The sequence below is a fragment of the Mirounga leonina genome, unplaced genomic scaffold (assembly GCF_011800145.1).
Source record: "Mirounga leonina isolate KUSES-001 unplaced genomic scaffold, KU_Mleo_1.0 Mir_129, whole genome shotgun sequence".
Lineage (NCBI taxonomy): Eukaryota > Metazoa > Chordata > Mammalia > Carnivora > Phocidae > Mirounga > Mirounga leonina.
The window spans coordinates 44920683-44939431 of NW_023270323.1; the positions used below are offsets into that span (position 1 = coordinate 44920683).

Consider the following 18749-nt stretch of genomic DNA (forward strand, 5'->3'; position numbering starts at 1 on the left):
AAAATAATTATTGTACTTTTTTTTTTAAAGATTTTATTTATTTATTTGACAGAGATAGAGACAGCGAGAGCAGGAACACAAGCAGGGGGAGTGGGAGAGGGAGAAGCAGGCTTCCTGCTGAGCTGGGAGCCTGATGTGGGACTCGATCCCAGGACCCTGGGATCATGACCCGAGCTGAAGGCAGTCGCTTAACCAACTGAGCCACCCAGGTGCCCATTTTGTACTTTTTATAAGTAAGTGTTTCTCCAAATTTCTTCCAAGAAATACTCTTTTTAGGGTGCTCTAAGAAAAATGGAATGTGTTATCAAATAATTGTGGGATATACTAAATATTATTCTACATTTTAATCACTGTTCTTGGAGACCTAGTGACCCTTGGGATGTTAAAGTCACTTGGAAGTCCTGGGTAAAGTCTGTTGAAGCCACCTTAAGTTCCCTAAACTTGTTTGATGTCAGAAACTATCATGTAACACTTGTTACTTTGTACAGCCATCTTGGAAGATGCCACATTTGTGGATCACAGCATATATGCCATTTTCCCTTTTCATTATGAACATGGGCAGATGACTTAACCTTTGTATGCTTTGGTTTTCTCAACTGTAAAATGAGAATAATAATTGTAGTTATATCATAAAAATTATTGAGACTATTAAATAAGATGAAACAGGCAAAGAGCATGACCTAGTGTTCAACCATGGAAAGAGCTCAATCAATGCATGTTTATCATTATTGTGATTAGTATTCTATTTAGTCAATATTTGTCACTAGACATTAATCCTGAGTGGTGCTGAGCTCCAACAAACAGAAGGCTGTACTTATTAGCTTGAACACAATTTCTATATAATTTACAGAGTAAAGAGATCTTACTTTTTATTCTCAAAGTGTAAGTATTTTACCTGTTTTATTGCAATGTCTTAGGAAACGTAAAGAAAAAAAGGCTATATTAGAGTTGGTGTAATATGTGTAGTAAGAGGGAATTGTGCAGCACATTTTAGAAAGAGATTTTTGGAGAATGATTAAAATTAAGGTTTCTCATTAAGAATACTAGTCATTTTATTGTGCTATTAATAAAGTGATGCCCCAGGAGCAATTGAAATATACATATAAGGCTGAAGGAGCTTGCAATAAAAGCCCCAGAATCCTATGCTTTGGATTCTTGTGAGTTTTTTCCTATTGTCTTTTATGTCAGGCATTCAGTTGACAGTTTTGTTTTTTTCTCGGTTTCTCAGGCACTTTATTCTATCATTTATTCTAACCACTTGCTGTTTTAAAATATACTACAAACTAGAAAACTGGTAATGAAGGTTATTCCGTTGTTTCTAAAATAGTAAGATTGCCGAAAGCTTTTTTCTCCCTGCAGATTCTTTTTTGCTTTTTTGTTTTTAAAATAATTTATTTAATTGTAAGTTTATATAATTTAATGTTTAATAATGATTTTGCTTAACTGGCTTACAAAATTTCTGAAAATTCAACATTAGAATCTCACAGCATACCATATGTGTTAATATTTTTTAGTATAGTTGTTAATATTTTATAACTTTTTAAAATTTTAATTCCAGTGTAGTTAACATAACAGTGTTATATTAGTTTCAGGTGTACAACGTAGTGATTCAATAGTTCCATATACTACTCAGTTCTCATCAAGATATGCTGCAGATTCTTGAGCATATTTTTCTACATGGTTGAAATTGCTAGCTCAGTGACTTCTATCCAGTTGGTGAAATGTTCCTGTAGGTCCCTTAAAATGATTATTTTTGTGTAAGCTAAGGATAGCTCCCAAGCTGTCACTTCACCATTATTTCTTGGTCTCTGAATGCCCCTCTTTCCCCATCAATTCCTCATAATTTCTCCAAATGGGTGCTGACCTGGCTACAACCGTGCCTTTTACAGCTAAACTACTCTAGTCAGAAGCTTGTCTTCCTGCCCATTAGGGGATGCGAACTGCTCTTCCAGTACAGCTTTATACCAGATGATAGTTCTGTCTTGGAAGAGCTGCAGACATTGCTTGGGGGTCCCCCTTGGATATATAAAAATCTCACTTTATTCTTTGTCAGTCATTTTACTTAGAAGAATCATAACGCTGAAAGGATGATTAGAAATTTTCCATTCAGGTCTTTCTGATTGAAAAATCATACTAATTTCTCAACTGTTAACTATATTAAACCCTGTCTTTCTGTTTGTGTATATGTCATTTGAGGGGATTATTTTTTGTTGTTGTTAGTAAAGAATTATAGTTAAATGTAACGTATATACCAAGTATATATTATCAATTTTCAAAGGATTCATAGAACATAGAATGTATGGGCAACACTAAAAGTATGAGAGAGATTTCCTTTTTGTTTAATATTTAGGGATCATGTAATGAGTCAAGGTTATAATTTTAACAACTATTTTATGATTATACTTAGAAGTATGGATTAGTATTTAATAGACTGCCAAGTAAAATCACTAGTCTATGCTAGTACTTTTCATACAGTGTTTCATTTAATCTTTCGTTGGCCGTATTATTTTGGCCTGTCTTGCAGATAACGAAGCTAAGGTTCAAGGACTTAACTTGCCTTTCACAGTGGATAGATGACAGGGCTGGGATTTGATCTCAGAGTTGCCTGAAACCTCAGCGTATGTGTTTCCTACTCTGCTGTACTACTTCTGATGACATAAGGGGAAAAAAAAAAATCAGAGAAGAGGTGAGACCAGATTAGCTTCTGAAGCATGAGGATTCAGTGGGCCGTGAGTAGGAGAATATCCTTTGTGCGGAGAGTGGTGTGTGGGATAGAAAATCAGCAAGTCAGAGACCTAGGGTTATTTGTAGGACTTGAGGAGCATATTCTGATTATAATGGTAGGGTTTGATAGGAGAGAAATTTAGGTAGTGTTATCCTCAATAACAGACTGGAAAGTTTAAACTTGTTTCAGTAGGTGATGAAGAATTATTGAAGGATTTGATTCCAGGCTGATGGAATGTCATGATGAAAGTGTTGAATTAAAAAAAAAAATAATAATGTGGTGACTATACCAGGGTAATTGAAAAGATAGTCTTTGAAGCATTAAAATGAATAAGGAGTTTGTCATAGCAACTGAGAGGAGAATGATGAGAACCTAGACTAAGTTAATAAATTAGGAGATTTTTTTTTTTCTTTTTTAAAGATTTTATTTATTTATTTGACAGAGAGAGAGACACAGCGAGAGAGGAAACACAAGCAGGGGGAGTGGGAAAGGGAGAAGCAGGCTTCCCGCGGAGCAGGGAGCCCGATGCGGGGCTGGATCCCAGGACTTGGAATCATGACCTGAGCCGAAGGCAGACGCTCAACGACTGAGCCACCCAGGCGCCCCTAGGAGATTTTTTGAAGGCAGTATCTTTTGAACTTGTTTGGGAATGAAAGAGTTGAATGAGAGAATGAAGATGCTGAAATTTAAGGTTTAAATAATTGGAAGGATTGTGATAATATTGATTGAAGTAAGGACAATGCAAAGCAGTACTTTTTTGAGGAAGAAAAAGTAATGCATTTAGAAAATTATGGGATGATGATTGGAATATGAAATGGATATGTCTAGTGGGCTATTTAAGACAAATGGAACTGAACTCAAGTGTTTGCTGACGATTAAGGAGAAAAATTAGATAGTCATATATATACATTTAACATCCAAGATTTGTGTTCTTATATTTATTTAGTTGTTATGCTTAATTCAAACATTTAAATACCCAACTTGAGCTCTTAAAATTAACCTGAGAACAGAAACATTTGTAAATACAATATGTAAATTTAAGAATAAAAATAATGTGACAAGAAGCACAGATGGGATCTCCTTCACTGGAATCATAAATATTTTTTTTTCAAAAATTGTACTTCAACTTTTTTTTTTGGTTAAAGTTGTCATTCCTTTAGATATTTATGCTCCTACATCCTTTTCTTAGATTTGATATTTTATAGATTCTGTTTGACTTAAGAGCAGAGCCATATCTTTCGATGCATAAAATTATACTTTGAAGTTGAATATCCCAGCTGTATTTAACTCATGAAAGCTATCCATTATATACTTTGAGTACTGCACTGACTACCAAAAACTTGTCCCTTTTTTTACCTAAACCTGAGAACTGATATTCACTGTATATTCATCTCCTTATCTTTGGATGCTGTTCCAGTGTGGGAAGTGGAAGAGGAGTCCAGGGTACTATGAAGAAAGCAGAAATGTCTCAATCTAAAGGAGACATGATACATTTTTTTTCATTAGCTGTAATTTTACAAAGAAATGCAAAATAGAAGTGTTAATCTCAAAGAAAGCAGGGCTGCCAAAATAACATGTCAGTCTTCTAGCATGGCCACCCCTTTCTTCTACTCTTGTCCAGTTCTCTCCAACCAATCCTTGTTATGAGAATGGCTCAGAGCATAAAGACATGCTTTGGGATGAGAAAAACTGTCTTATTGCTTGTTCTCTGGAGGAAACAGGGCAAGTCCTTCAAAATACTCATATCTAGAGTGATGATTGATCAGTTGATCACCACATTAACCTTGTCTGCCCTTAAGAAACTTTCTAGTTTTTTTCTTGCATTAGGATAAAACTGGATAACACCTTCTTCTTGGTAAGTAGGGCTATTTGAGTAAAGATCCTGAGAAGAAAACAGAAGAAAAGAAGAAGAATGACTCTAAGTAGCCGTGGCCACTCCTTCTACTCTTCTGTGATGAGAAGAGCTCATTTTGCAAGTGATTTTGTTGTTTTAACCTAGGACCATGTGTGGGTGTTTTAAATCCTTTTTCTATTGTTGTTTTGGTTGGGCCAAAAGCTGGTATATTTGGTCATGAATATTAGATCTCAGGAGGTCGAAATCCAGATCTAAATTAAGAAGCCTCATGAAATATAAATTTAGAAAAATAAAACTGCAGTTATCTACTTTGACCTGTAATTTTTTTAGGCTTTTCAAAGCAGCTTTGTCCTAAGAAACCCAAAATATTTTACTTCAAACATTGCTGAATGAAGGTGAACTGTGATTATTATGAAACAAGAGAGGCATTTAGCGGCTGAAAGTCTGACCTAAATTCTTCTCAACATTTCAGGGAATGTTGAAAGTGAGATTGATTGAAGCTTCATTACTTTTATGTGACTTCAAACATGAAATTAAATGTAAAATGATAGAATGTTGAATGAGTGTGAGTTAGGAGATATCTTGAAATGCAAAACATGAGGATTTTATAAATTAGATACCCAATTACTTCATCTCATTAGTCCCCTGGGTGTCTGTCAAACTGGACAGCTCTTGAGGTCATTCAGCTTATTTCCTCTTCTGGATTCTATCTTCTTAGGCGGGAGACAAAATTTGGATCATATTCAAGGACATGCTGATGTTCTAGGAGAAACTCTATACAGGGTTTATACAATTAGTGTCCCATTAAAGAATGATGCATAGATTATAATACAGAAAGATAAAATGTCATACTTATTTGTCTTCTTGGCAATGTCAGGCCCATGTAGATCTTGTTTGTGTCACTAGGCAAAATTTTCTCATTGGTAATCTAAAAATTTTGTACTTATGACCTTTATAGAGAGAAATAGTAACAAGACATGAAATATAATGTAATGAGAACACAGCAAGGAATTTAATGTTTGGACTTAAGGACAGTTGAATATTAGGAGAAAAAATAACCTTTTATTTTTTGGTCTTCTAAGGAAAGAATTTCAATCTATGACTTTTCAGAGATGACCATGTCTTTTGAAAATGTAGGTATCTTATATTAAAATGGACATGACATCTTTTTCAATGTCAATAAAATGATTTCTATTTTAGAGATTAGTCAGTTGAATCCTGACACTCTATGAAGACATAGAAACTGAGATGGAGGTGGATCTTAGTTTTGTAGGGACTGAATCCGATGCAGTGTCAGGGGCAGGCAGCTCTCCTGAAAGAATACAAAATAAATTGTGAATACAAAACTAGGTGAATACAAAAATGAATTTCTCTCACACATGAGAAAATAAATTACAACAACTTGCACATTTAAAAAAGGTGACAAATAGCAAAAACATTTCAAAGTCCATAAAAATGACATACTTCTACAAAGGTTACTTTTTTCCACTACATTTTATGGCTACATACTCGTAGTGTCTGTTATGGGCTGGATTGTGTTCCCCCAAAATTCACATGTTGAGATTCTCATCCCAAGTATCTCAGAATGAAGATAGGGCCTTTAAGAGGTAATTAAATTAAAAGAAGGCCTTTAGGGTAGACCCTAATCCAGTCTGACTGGTCTCCTTATAAGAAGAAGAAGAAGAAGAAGAAGAAAAACACACAAAGGGACACCAGGGATGTATGCTCACAAAGGAAGACCATGTGAGGAAACAGTGAGAAGGTTGCCATCTGCAAGCCAAGGAGGGAGGCCTGAGGAGAAAACAAACCTGCTGACACCTTGAGTTTGGACATCCAGCCTCCAGAACTGTGAGGAAATACATTTCTGTTGTGTAAGCCCCCCAGTCTGCAATATTTTGTTATGGTAGCCCTAGCAAACAAATGCAGTTCCTTGACCTTCTCCCTATTAAAATGATTTTGCAGTATTTTTTTATAGAGAAAAAAATACAAAGGTAATTCAGCTTTTCTTCTTGTATGATTGATTGAAATTTATTTTTTCATTATTGGGATGCATAAACCACGTCTTTACATACAGACGTGCTGACTTTATGGCCAGTAAACAGAGTAATTGTGATAAATTCTGTTTTGTTCAACTCCAACCCCCCTCAAGCGTTCATAGTTACATATGCTGCATTGTTGAGTATCTTGACAAGAGATGTCGTGAGTTTGAACGGTGTTGGTATATTTCCCATTTTCAATTTTACATTGAAATGTTTGATAAATGGAAAAAAAAAATCCCACAGATTAGCTTCTAGCTCCTCTCATTTCCAATCTTGTTTCTCCTTTAGTGACCACACACTTTGAGTGCTCGGTGCTGAAGGACTCATTTATATCATCACATTTAGTCTCTGTCTTTGTGTTGCAGAGCTGAATAAATTGTCCCAGTGAGCAGTAGGAGTGTTCTTGGAAGCCATTTGTACACTGGGATGGCTAATAGAATGGAAGCTATTGAAAATCATTTCAATATATCTGACTCCATGTATGCCTAATTCAACTTCCCCTTAGCCAGATTCCTGAAGTGCTCACAAACACTAGTGCCAATTGACACAAGGGGAGGTGTGACAGAAATCACCATGGGAAAAGATGGCAATTACATTCAGTTTCAGTTGAAATATCTTTTGCAAGTTTTATGAACATTTAAATGTAAATACAATTGCTAGGGCCCCTCCTCAGGCCGAGGAAGGAGCCTTGAAGCTTAAGCTTTATTCACTACTGGGTAAGTTGGCTTCTCAGACTCCAGAGGTTTGCCTAAATTCACACAGTGGTTAATGGGGACACTGCCCTAGGTCTCTTTCTCTATGCAGTTTCCTTTTTCTCTTTATTTTTCAAAGCATGGATTTATGCATTTTTGTTCTTTCTACTATATTTAAATGTCATATGACAATTAATTTCAATTAAATAGTAATTAAATACTGATACTATTTCGGAGACTCTAATGCCAAGAGGAAATAGGGTCTTGGAATATTCGCATTAGTAGATTATTGTTTACATTACTCTGTTGAGCTAAAGCCTGTGCTTAAAAGGGAAAATAAGCATTTGAAGTTGACAGGTTTAAATCCAGATACAGAAATGAAAAATCAAATGGCAGCATAACTAAAATCTAAAAAGTTAAAAAATGTAACCGAGTTATCCTTTATTCCGTTGCTGTTCTCTGGCTACATATCTCTTTGCTGTATATGTAGTCATTCAAATGCCAGGTTTATTTTACCTTTGTGGATTCAAATTTTGCTCTAGAATATAGATTCATTCTATAACTTAGAATTTTTTAAAAGCGTAGTGAAATAACTAAGGGAATCTTTGCTGGACTACTTTATGTTTCATCATATATTTCTGTTTGTAGAACTTCATGGCCCCTTATATAAACTTATTTGGGGAGAGCTGTGTTACTCTTGGCAATGTAAAAAAAATAGAATTTTCAGTTTCTTGGTGGAGCAGTGCAGGCAGGGCAATAAGAAGAGATGCCTAAATAGAATAGTGATTGCTGCCACATATTTGGGATTTAGTATGTCCTCTGTCCAGTGTGAAACATCCTGCATATATTAACTCATTTAATCTTTACAACAACTCTGAGCATTATTTCCATTTCCATTTTATAGATGAGGAGACCAAGGCTCAAAGATGTAAAGTAACTCATACAAAGTTGACTTAAACCCAGGTATTTTTACTTCACAGTCCATGTGCCCGGCCGCTGGCTTATCCTGCTGTTTTCTCTTTGAGAGTGCATCAGTGATGGCTGCAAGAAGTTGCACACTGTCTAAACACACTAAAAACAAGCAAGGATGAAAAAGAACTCCAGTCGCTCCAGAGAATTCTAAAGCATTCGTGCTTCTGAGATGGTGATTAGAGGAAAAATACTGGAAGTAGGAGATGTAGTCTTGTTTGAAAGCACTCAGCACCATAAGCCTATAGCATTTACACATCATGCCAAACTGTATCTTAAGAAACTCATGATCAAAACAAAATCATGAAATTTATTCATTGAACTAAAATAAAGTAGCCATATAGTGAATTCCCATGAGACTGGTTGAGCTGGCAGAACTGAAGGTGCTAAAAGAACTGCTTTTGATGTCTTTTTTTCCTTCTCCAGTGTGAGCATGGTAACAGCCTGCTAGAAGAGATGGAAACTAGGAGACAGGAATATGAATCTGACCTGACATCACTATCTGATTGAAGCAACGAGAAAGTAAATGGAACTCCATGCTTTAAAATATTTTTAAGTGTTTTATGTCCGATTCAAACATTCAGCAGTTGTTATGTGGTAGGCAGTACAGGACATTATTTTAGGATTTGAAGGAACTTTATAGAAACTTATCAGAAATTAAATATAATTAAGAAAATTTAAACCTGTCTTCTTCTAGGAATAAAATAATGCAGATTTATTTACATAGAAATAGGCAATTAAAATATCAGTCACATAATTTGAAATGTACTATGATGAGTAGAGTTGGTAGTAATAGTAAATTGTCTAGTTTCTAACTAGCGTGAGGTCTCTGTATCACAGAAAAAAAGTGTTGGATGAAAGAAATGATAGAGTGAAATTCAAAGTTGTTTTAGAGAACATCTAAAAATGTGATTAGCTGGCTTATCTACAAAGAATATATTTATTTTCAATACCATTTAGTGTATGTGTTCTGTAAAAGATTTATCCCATTCACAGTTGGAGGGAGATAAACATACCCCTACTTACACTTAGGCCTTTTTCTTCTGTTGTGTGATTCATGCTATCCAACCTTAGTTAGATCCTTATTAGGACTTGATTGCTCTTTTTCATTTTGTGAGGGAACTTGTGATATTTAATGTAATATGTTCTACCAATTTTGCTTTCTCCTCAAGTCCCCAGGCCAGGCACTCAATGCTTTGTTGGTTGTCTTTTATCCTTCTGGGGGACCATCCCTTGTGAAATGGGCTAACTCTTTCTCTCCTTTAAAAATGACCATTGATCTCTTCTCTTGAACCTTTGCTCAGGGCCACTCTTCCACCTCTTATTCTGATCCCATTCCTTTCTGCCCCCTTTGCAATCTGCTTACATCCTCAGTCTCTCCCTGTTCCACCGGCTCTTTCGCCTCTACTTGCATCTAAACTAAAATTTCCACATCCCAACAAGAATTTTTTTTTTTTTCCAGTATTCTATCTGAGTGGTTTCTCTTCACTGATGTTTCTCTTATTCCCATCACTTGCAAAATCCAGTTGCCTGAATTCTTTCACTAGTCAATTATTTTTTACTCCTCCACAGTCTGGCTTCTGGAATGACCTGTAATGTTTGGCAGTATTGATCAGCTCCCCTTCCCCACCTGAAACTCTCTTCCTTGGCTTCTGTCATATAGTTCTGTCTTGGTTATCTTCATTGTGTCCAGACTTGCTAATTACTTTACCTTCTCCTCTGTACCAAATGGGTGAAGGCATTCTGGAAGGTTTTGTCTTTTCTCATTTGTTTATCGACTTAAAATTAAATCCTTTCTCCATCCCCCGGAGTCCTCATGAACTAGCTCTGGCTTACTTTCCGACCTCAACTCCTACTTCTCTTCTTTGGCATCAGTATGCTCCCATCATTCTGGCCTTCCCTCGGTGAGAACCACATGTGATTACGAAGCATGGATCTGGCCCTTCACACGTTCTGGTCTTTCCTCAGGTATCAGTTCAACTGATTACTTTATATGTAGTAGGTCTGCTGTCTTGCTGCCCAGTGAAATCAGCTATAAAATGAGCTTGTACTAGATGTCCTCTTGAGTTCGTTCTGGATCTTTAATTCTGTGATAGACTTAAATGACCTAAGATGATAGAGTTAAAAGGCTGCTCTAAGCAGAATACCTTCAAGTATCCCCTTCATCAACTCTGTGTCCACAACAGCTAGAATATAGTTGATGCACAGTGGATGCTTGATGAATAAATCAGTTGTCACTGTGTGACTTAGGATAAGTCACTTCTCTTTGTACTTCATCTTTGATGTTTATGCTTCAGTTTTCCTTTTTTTTTTTTAATTTCTTGTGAGAAGTGACACGGATAGTGTAATCCTTTCAGGACCAAAGGTAGCAAGTGTTAAGGAGGGCACATTAACACAGATATCTTGGCACCATTTTCTTGCATCCTTGATTTAATGGATGTCAATAGTTGACTTTTTAAACTTACTTCCAAGGAATAAACTTCAGGGAATAAGGAAAATAAATAAAAGATTTGACCTCTAAGGGCATAGAATTGTATAAGTTTGTCGTTTACCTGACAAACATCATTTTAAAGATTTTCTTAGGACTCCTATAAAATGAAATACATTTTTGAGTTTCAGCCTCTGAAACCATGAATTTTAGCTTTCTGTCAATGATTTTACTGTAGGAACATGGCTGTAAAATGAATCCTTTGTATTAAAAAATACATCTAAGCAAAGGGAAATTTAGTCTCTTTTAAAATGTAGATTTAACTGTAATTTGTTACACTACAACTGCTTTTAACCAACAAACAAATTAGTCCCATTTGTGAGATACTGTAATTGCAATAAATTGTATGTTAAAGGACAGTTCAAAATTCTTATAATGTGTTCTCACAAAGTAAGAACATTTACCAGTATATTTTGGTTTTAACACATTAACAATAATAAATCCGAATGTCTTTCTTCTAAAGAATGATTTGGTTCCTTTTGTAAGAAAAAGATAATAAGCCCATTGTTTAAAAAAAATAGATAAGCAATACAGAAACATTCAAGAAGAATAATAAAAAAGTTATTCAGGGGCGCCTGGGTGGCTCAGTTGGTTAAGCGACTGCCTTCGGCTCAGGTCATGATCCTGGAGTCCCGGGATCGAGTCCCGCATCTGGCTCCCTGCTCGGCAGGGAGCCTGCTTCTGCCTCTGACCCTCCCCCCTCTCATGTGCTCTCTCTCTCTCATTCTCTCTGTCTCAAATAAATAAATAAAATCTTTAAAAAAAAAAGTTATTCAAATGTAACCACTCGGAAAATACAATTACCAATATTATGCATCTGACATTCTCATCTGTCATGATGATGACAGCAGAATACCTTCAAGTATCCCCTTCATCAACTCTGTGTCCAGAGTTGGACCTCTTTATGTAAGACTTGACTCCTTAATTTTGTTTTGAGCCATGAACATAAACTCCTATTTACCAGCTGATTATTGTCCTGTGTATATGTATATATGTTTATATGTATATGTATGAGTGGGTGACACACATTTTTTATCTTTAAATATATGAATGTGCATAAATATATGTGGACATCTTATTAATGTATATATTTAAATAGAGAAAGGGGCTTAATATTTGCTACTAATGGTCAATGTACTTATAAATCAATAAAAATGGTTTTACTAATTGGTTTGTGTTGTATAAAAGAGGCTACTGTTTCTTAATGTTTCTGTGGTCCTCGTTTTTATAGAAATTAATTCATTCATGTTTGTCATGATGTCTTTATTTTATGTCCAGTTAATCAGAATTCATAATCTAGCTAATAGAACCTGAGAAGCGACAGCTTAATGAAATTAAGGGGTTGGGCGCCTGGGTGGCTCAGTTGGTTAAGCGACTGCCTTCGGCTCAGGTCATGATCCTGGAGTCCCGGGATCGAGTCCCACATTGGGCTCCCTGCTCAGCGGGGAGCCTGCTTCTCCCTCTGACCCTCCCCCCTCTCATGTGCTCTATGTCTCTCTCATTCTCTCTGTCTCAAATAAATAAATAAAATCTTTTAAAAACAAAACAAAACAAAAACAAAAAAACAAAAAAAAAGAAATTAAGGGGTTATTTTGTATTCATGTGAAAGGCTAGATGGAGGCAGCCTAGGAATGTTATTGAGGCCCAGTTGTATCCCCAGAAACCAGACTCCCCTATGCTTTCTCAGCCTCTCTCTTGAGAATGTGATACTTCTCATAATTGCAAATTGGCTGCCAGAGTTCAGCCACCAGGTTTGCATTTCAAGCTGTAAGGAAAAGACAGAGGGCACAATGGAACATGCCAGCTTAGTTGGTTTCTTTCTTTTGAGGAGCTTTCTTAAAACTCCTTCCAACAATTTCCATTTTCCATTTTATGGGCTTGAAATGTGTCATGAGGCCATTCCTGGATGCTAAGGAAGGTGATTCTCTTAGTAAAGAAGTGGAGAAAAGATACTGAGCATTGCAAGTCGTGGACTCTGCCACTGATGTTTTCCTAATTGGTTAGGCAAAGACTGGCTTGATTTTTTTTCCCTTAGGCATTAATCAAATCATTTTTGTGTTTGTTTGTTTCTTCAGAAGTTTCATGTTATAAAGCAGATCCATGAAAAAGTTGCTGAAGTTGTTTTAGATTTTTGTGACCTGATTTTGAGGATAAACAAAATTACAAGTATCTGTTTTAACTGGAAGCATTAAAAAATTCCTTCCTTGTAGTTCTTGAGGCAAACATTGTAATTGGATCACACAACACCCCTTCACCTCCTCCTTCTTTCATTTCTGTCTTTTCTGTAAAGTCTGGAGAGATGAACAGTTTCTTTCCCCATGTTTCTTGCTGGTAGGGTTGGAAAGTTCACAGGGTTTTGGCTATGGACATAGGAGGAAGTCTGCTAGGAGTGTGTATAAGATGATTTACTTTTCATTAAAAGGGGAAAACCAGGGGGAAACATTATCCATTTGTCCTCATTCTTGCCCCGAGTACACTATGATGCCTGAAACCTGAACATCCATGTTGAGAACACGAAGGAGTATGCATGAAGGGAAAAACCTAGATATTCACAGTTTTAAGTCCTAATATTGTTGAGTCACTGGGCCAAGTCTATCTCAGAACCTAAATGCGTTGTTAATGTGAAAAAGTGTTTGTCACTCTAAGTTTTTCCTTTACTTTCGGGTAAACTCTTGCCCAATTGATGCTTTATCTGTTTCTTCACTGAATCAAACTAAGGTTTTTGTTTTTCTTTTTGAGACTTTGGCCTGGTTTAGAGTTGTCATCAAAAGCCCCTACAGGGAATGCTTTATCTGTTTAGACCATGCATGTAATAGCAAAACTGTGTGTGCTCATGTTACCTGCTTTGAGCTCAGTGTGGTTTTATGTGGTCACACGGACTTAAGTTTGAAATCAGAATTTGATCTTGAGGAATTAAATCTAAAATATGAATAATAATGACTACATCTTGGGGTTTTTGTGATATTAAATGTGATAATATGGGAATACATATTGCCCAAACATTGGCTTTCTCCTGGAGTACTTTCACAATGACCAAAGGATTCCTTTTTGCTGAGATTCAGTTTTCTTTGAGACATATTATGATTTTTATGTTGGGATCATGGAGTTTGGAAGCTCAGAGAAGACAAGTATTCAAATCCCACTTGTATGAATTATGAGCTTTGGCTACTTAGTTGATCTTTCTGAACCTCTGTTTCTTTACCTGCATCTTCATTGTCTCCAGATTTGCTAGTTACTTTACCTTCTCCTCTGCATAGTAGCACTTATCCTTAACTAAATGAAATGATTCATGTGAAAACTCCTAGTCTTTGCCATGCTATGGGGCAAGTAGTAGATGGTATTTGTTCTTCTGATTCATTTTAGCTTTCTACCCATAATTATATTTTAGAGTGAATGGTCCATATTTTGAAATAAATATTCCTTTTGATATTTTCTAATGACTTAAGAGAAAGTGAACTAGTGACAATAAACAAACATACAGAAGGGTTGGGAAATATTATGTTCTCTTGAACTCTGTATTCTCATTGACTGAAACCATATTACATAGATTATCAAATTCAAAGTAATTAATATATAATTAGTGCAGGATTACTAAATACCACTTACTTTTATATTAATAATACATAGGATACTTTAATATTCTGACAGTTACCATGAAGAAACTCCATTGTTCTTGCACACTAGATTTTTTTCAATGTTCATTTGAATTTTATGACTGGGTTTTTAAAAAATTGAGTTTAGTATTTATAATATTGGGTAGGTAGATAGGTCCCTTTTTCATATATTTTTTCAGAGTGACCTTTAGTAGCTGCTATTTTGAATATATAGTACATTTACTAACATTATTGGTGTAATTTTGATTTCTAATTTTTTGATTACCTAGCTTTAAACCCCACTGGTGTATGAATAACTAATACAGTTTTAGGAAAATTTTTTGATGGTAATTTTCTAAGGAACATAGTATTTGCAAAACCAAATCTAGGTTCTTCTTTTTATTTTCTTTATAATTTTAGGAAAATAGGATAACCTTTGTTCCTGTCCCTATCAGGTCTCCCTTACTGAAGCCTGATCCTACTTTGAAGAGCCAGCAAAGCTGTAGTTTGCAGTTATAATGCTTCTAAAAATACTGTGTTTATCTAAGGCCACAGAATTGTGCTCACTACAATCAATGCTTAAATATGGAAAGAGTACAACTCTGCTATCATCACAATATTGCATCTTTTCCCACATTTTGTGGCCTGTTTCCAGCAGGAATGGGGATTCAGTGTCAGCACTTTGCCCAGCTATGACTTAGCACTGATCAGTATTCTTGTGTTGTAGGCTGGGAAGAAAGTGCTTTTCTGTCCTTATCTGTTCTGACAATTTGATATATTTAGGTTTATCTCATGAATATCATTTGATGTTATTTTTGGCATTTGGTAAAAATAGATGTTTTTCAGCTGTACAGAGCTATAGTTTATAATAAACTTTATATTGCAATGTTCAAGGAAGAAATTATGATGAATTGAGACCATTCTCTGCCTGTAAGCCAAATCTCACCATTTTTACACTTCTCATTTAGCCTGGAGGGGAAGTTGTATCCTCCATTTGGGATTATTTCACCTGGCTATTCTTAGCTCCAGAAGTTTGTCACTATCAGCATGATTAAAAATACTTACCAAGCATCTTTTTTTTGGTTCTTTATCTGAGTGAATCAGCCTTGAACTTTTGGCTGGTCACGAATATTGTCAGGGAAAACCAAGGTGGTTTGGAGCAATTCAAAGTCTTCTCCAAGCACACCCAAACCATTTAACTAAGGTTGACTTTGATGTTATGGGTAATCCGATTCAATGATAGCTGAAACTATGTAATGATAATTAAAATATCAACCCACAAGTTCAGTTGTGTTTTCTTTTTTTAGGATTTGGAAGACATGGTCAACAAATATGTTATTTAATATATATTTAAGGTTTTTGTTTTTCTTTTTGAGACTTTGGCCTGGTTTAGAGTTGTCATCAAAAGCCCCTACAGGGAATGCTTTATCTGTTTAGACCATGCATGTAATAGCAAAACTGTGTGTGCTCATGTTACCTGCTTTGAGCTCAGTGTGGTTTTATGTGGTTTAATGCCTTGTTTTTGCAGAAGGCCATGCATATTACTATGGGAGGCTGCTATAACACTTCTGGGGTAGGAGAGGGTCACATAATCAGCCCACTCAAAGGACTAACTATCTCTCCTTCCACAAACCTTAATGTCTTTTCTCAACACGACTTAAAATAAGGAAGAGGTTTATATTTAAGTTTAAGGGACAGTAAAACCTATAGGTCCAATGCTGTTGAGTTAATGGAATAAGCACTCGTGTAAATAATAAGATCTGTGTGGGTTGAGGTAAGGCAAAGGGCTGCTTGACCAAAAATTTGTTCTCAACGTGTCAAAGTTTCTGAAATTTTCACAATTGGCAAGACTGTAAGTGTCTTTTTTTTGGCTTATATGGAGGTTTGGCATAGGCCTTTAGATTTAGACAACACCGGTTGTTGGCTTTAGCTCCAGGCTCAGGGTTTAGAAGACTGATTTGCTGAATGCCATCTCTGTGTCATTGAACTCATGTGAGATCATGTGGATTTGCCATCATGTGATGGCACGTCTAATCACTGTAACAATAATACTCTAACAGAATATGCCATTTGTATTGATTCTGAAAATCTGAACATATTTTTATGATTTAAAAAGTTTTAAGGGGTGCCTGGGTGGTGCTGTCGGTTAAGCGCCCTGACTCTTGGTTTCTGCTCAGGTCATGATCTCAGGATCCTGAGATCAAGCCCTGCATGGGGCTCATGCTCAGCGCGGAGTTGCTTGAGTTTCTCTCTCCGTCTCCCTCTGCTCCTCCCACTGCCCCCCATGCTTGTGCGTGCTCTCTCACAAATAAATAAATAAATCTTAAAAAAAAAAATAAAAATAGATAAAAATTTTAGAGGTTAACAGAGTGAAAAATCTCATGTGATTTATATATTGAAATAAAAGTGTATGTTAGTGTAAAATGCTACGAGGAATAATTGTGAATATTCTTATTAAGAAAAATATTTATCAAAAATTTCCAAATAAATTTGGAAATACGTCGAAATCTAATGGATCTATTAAGAGTGACTGTACTAAATAGATAGCTTAGGAAGAACATATTCTTTTTGAACCCACTAATATTTTTATATAATTTTAATAAGAGAAAGCAGAATATAGTTACATGACTTCATAATTCTAATTTTTAAGAATTAAACAAGTGAAATGTTCACATTGAAAGTCTTCACATCTTTTAAGCAAGAATGACAAAGACTATCAACTTTGCACTTCAACAAATTCACAAGCAAAGTAACCTTCAAAATCATATAAAAGATTCATGAAGAATCCTCTTCAATACACACAGTGTAGGAACTATAAAAAGGTATGAAGAGAAGAACAAACGATACAGAAAGTTGAGGTATGCCCTAAATATCTTTTTTTTTTTTTTCACTGAAAAATGAGCATGTAGGATTGTAGATGTGAAATTGGGTGACCACAGGAGCAATGTGGTAACTAACTCTCTATGCTAAGAAATTGTCCTTCACTAATAATGTTGATCTTTTAAAATTTGAATATCAGAAATTTTAATAATAAAATTATATTAATAATTAAACTGTTTAATAAAATCTCAGAGTTATTCTTGTATCTCATAAGTTCATTATGTAATTAAAATATTTGCTTCGGCAAAATATCAATTTTTAACGTGTGCTCATTCAGCATTTGATTTGTAGTATGTAATTGGTTTACTTCTATCTTGGGTGGATAGGTATGTTTAACTGAGTTGTAGAAGTGAGCTGGAAGACTAGAACCTAGTGTAGCTTAATTTGATAATGCTGTTGCTGAACATTAGAGAATGGAAATGCTGTGAGGAAGGTTCAGGATGGTGTGCATGATGTGTCCCATGATAGCACAATAATAGGGAAAAGGTGAGTTATTTACTTCAGATTGTCTGGGGCTGTTCCTGAGTGTCACAATTATTGATAAAGTGTGTATTCAAGTATGACACTTTAGGAAACAAAATAGTATATGCTAGGAAACATGCTATCTACCAGGGACTTTGTTCTTTTATCAGACAATGCTAAACTTACCACTGATATACAAGAGAAATATGAAATATTATAATAGGTTTTATTTAATTGCAAAGGAAATACCTAGTATATCAGTGGATTACAAAGTGAGCTAATAAAAATTTTAGACTTTGAGCATACTTTTATTAAAAATACACATCAGGTTCTGTGTAATTGCTAGATTATTGTGTGTATAATGGTCTTGCAGTAGAATTGATTAAGATTAAAAAAATTAGTAATACAAAAATTAATGTAATTTTACATAGCAACAATACACAATCCCATTACCTAGATTAATATGGTGTTTCAGTCAAATTAAAAAGCTGATATCCTTTGCAATGTGCTATCTCACAGAGGATATTTTACAATAAAATATGAGGAGCATGGGATTTTGATTCTTAACCAATTTATCCATTGTGATGTTATTTTAAAGGGACTTTGCATATGTTAATTTAAGGATATTGAGATGGGGAGGTTATCTTGGATTATCTGGGTGAGCACAATGTAATCACAGGTTTTATAAGAGACAAAAGGTTCAGAGTCAGAGAGATTGGAAGATGCTATGCTGCTGGCTTTGCAGATGGAAGGAAGGGGCCACAAGCTAAGGAATGAGGAATGCAGGCAGCCTCTTGGAGTTAGAGAAGACAAGCAAATGCATTCTCCCCTAGAGAATGGAAAAAACCAGCCCTGCCGACACTTTGATTTTAGATAAAACACCTGTGTTATTTTAAGCCACCAAGTGTGTGATAATTTGTAGCCATAGGAAATTTGTAACAGCAACCAATAGGAAACTAATGAGTCCCAGATATTTATATGAGTATTTCTTTGTGATTGCCTTATTAGTAAAATATAATCATTATATCATTATATTGTTCATTGCA

At 35.4% G+C, this 18749-nt stretch overlaps 1 protein-coding gene across 7 annotated transcripts in view; it reads left to right on the plus strand.

Annotated features, from left to right (window-relative positions):
* KCTD8 (potassium channel tetramerization domain containing 8) overlaps positions 1 to 18749 on the plus strand; it is a 238303-nt gene that overhangs the window by 48197 nt on the left and 171357 nt on the right. Inside the window, exons 3-5 of one of the 7 annotated variants that reach the window (XR_004679232.1) lie at positions 2525 to 2618; positions 4589 to 6428; positions 8707 to 10347. The exons of 1 other annotated variant lie outside the window; for it this stretch is intronic. Coding sequence is in view for 1 of the 6 variants with exons in the window: in XM_035005057.1 (XP_034860948.1) it covers positions 8707 to 8711 (5 nt within the window). In the remaining 5 variants the exon portion in view is untranslated. Of the gene's footprint in view, positions 1 to 2524; positions 2976 to 3167; positions 3206 to 4588; positions 6429 to 8291; positions 10348 to 18749 lie in introns of those variants that run through there. 5 more of the 7 variants (XR_004679234.1, XR_004679231.1, XR_004679233.1 and 2 more) reach the window with 5 other exon arrangements.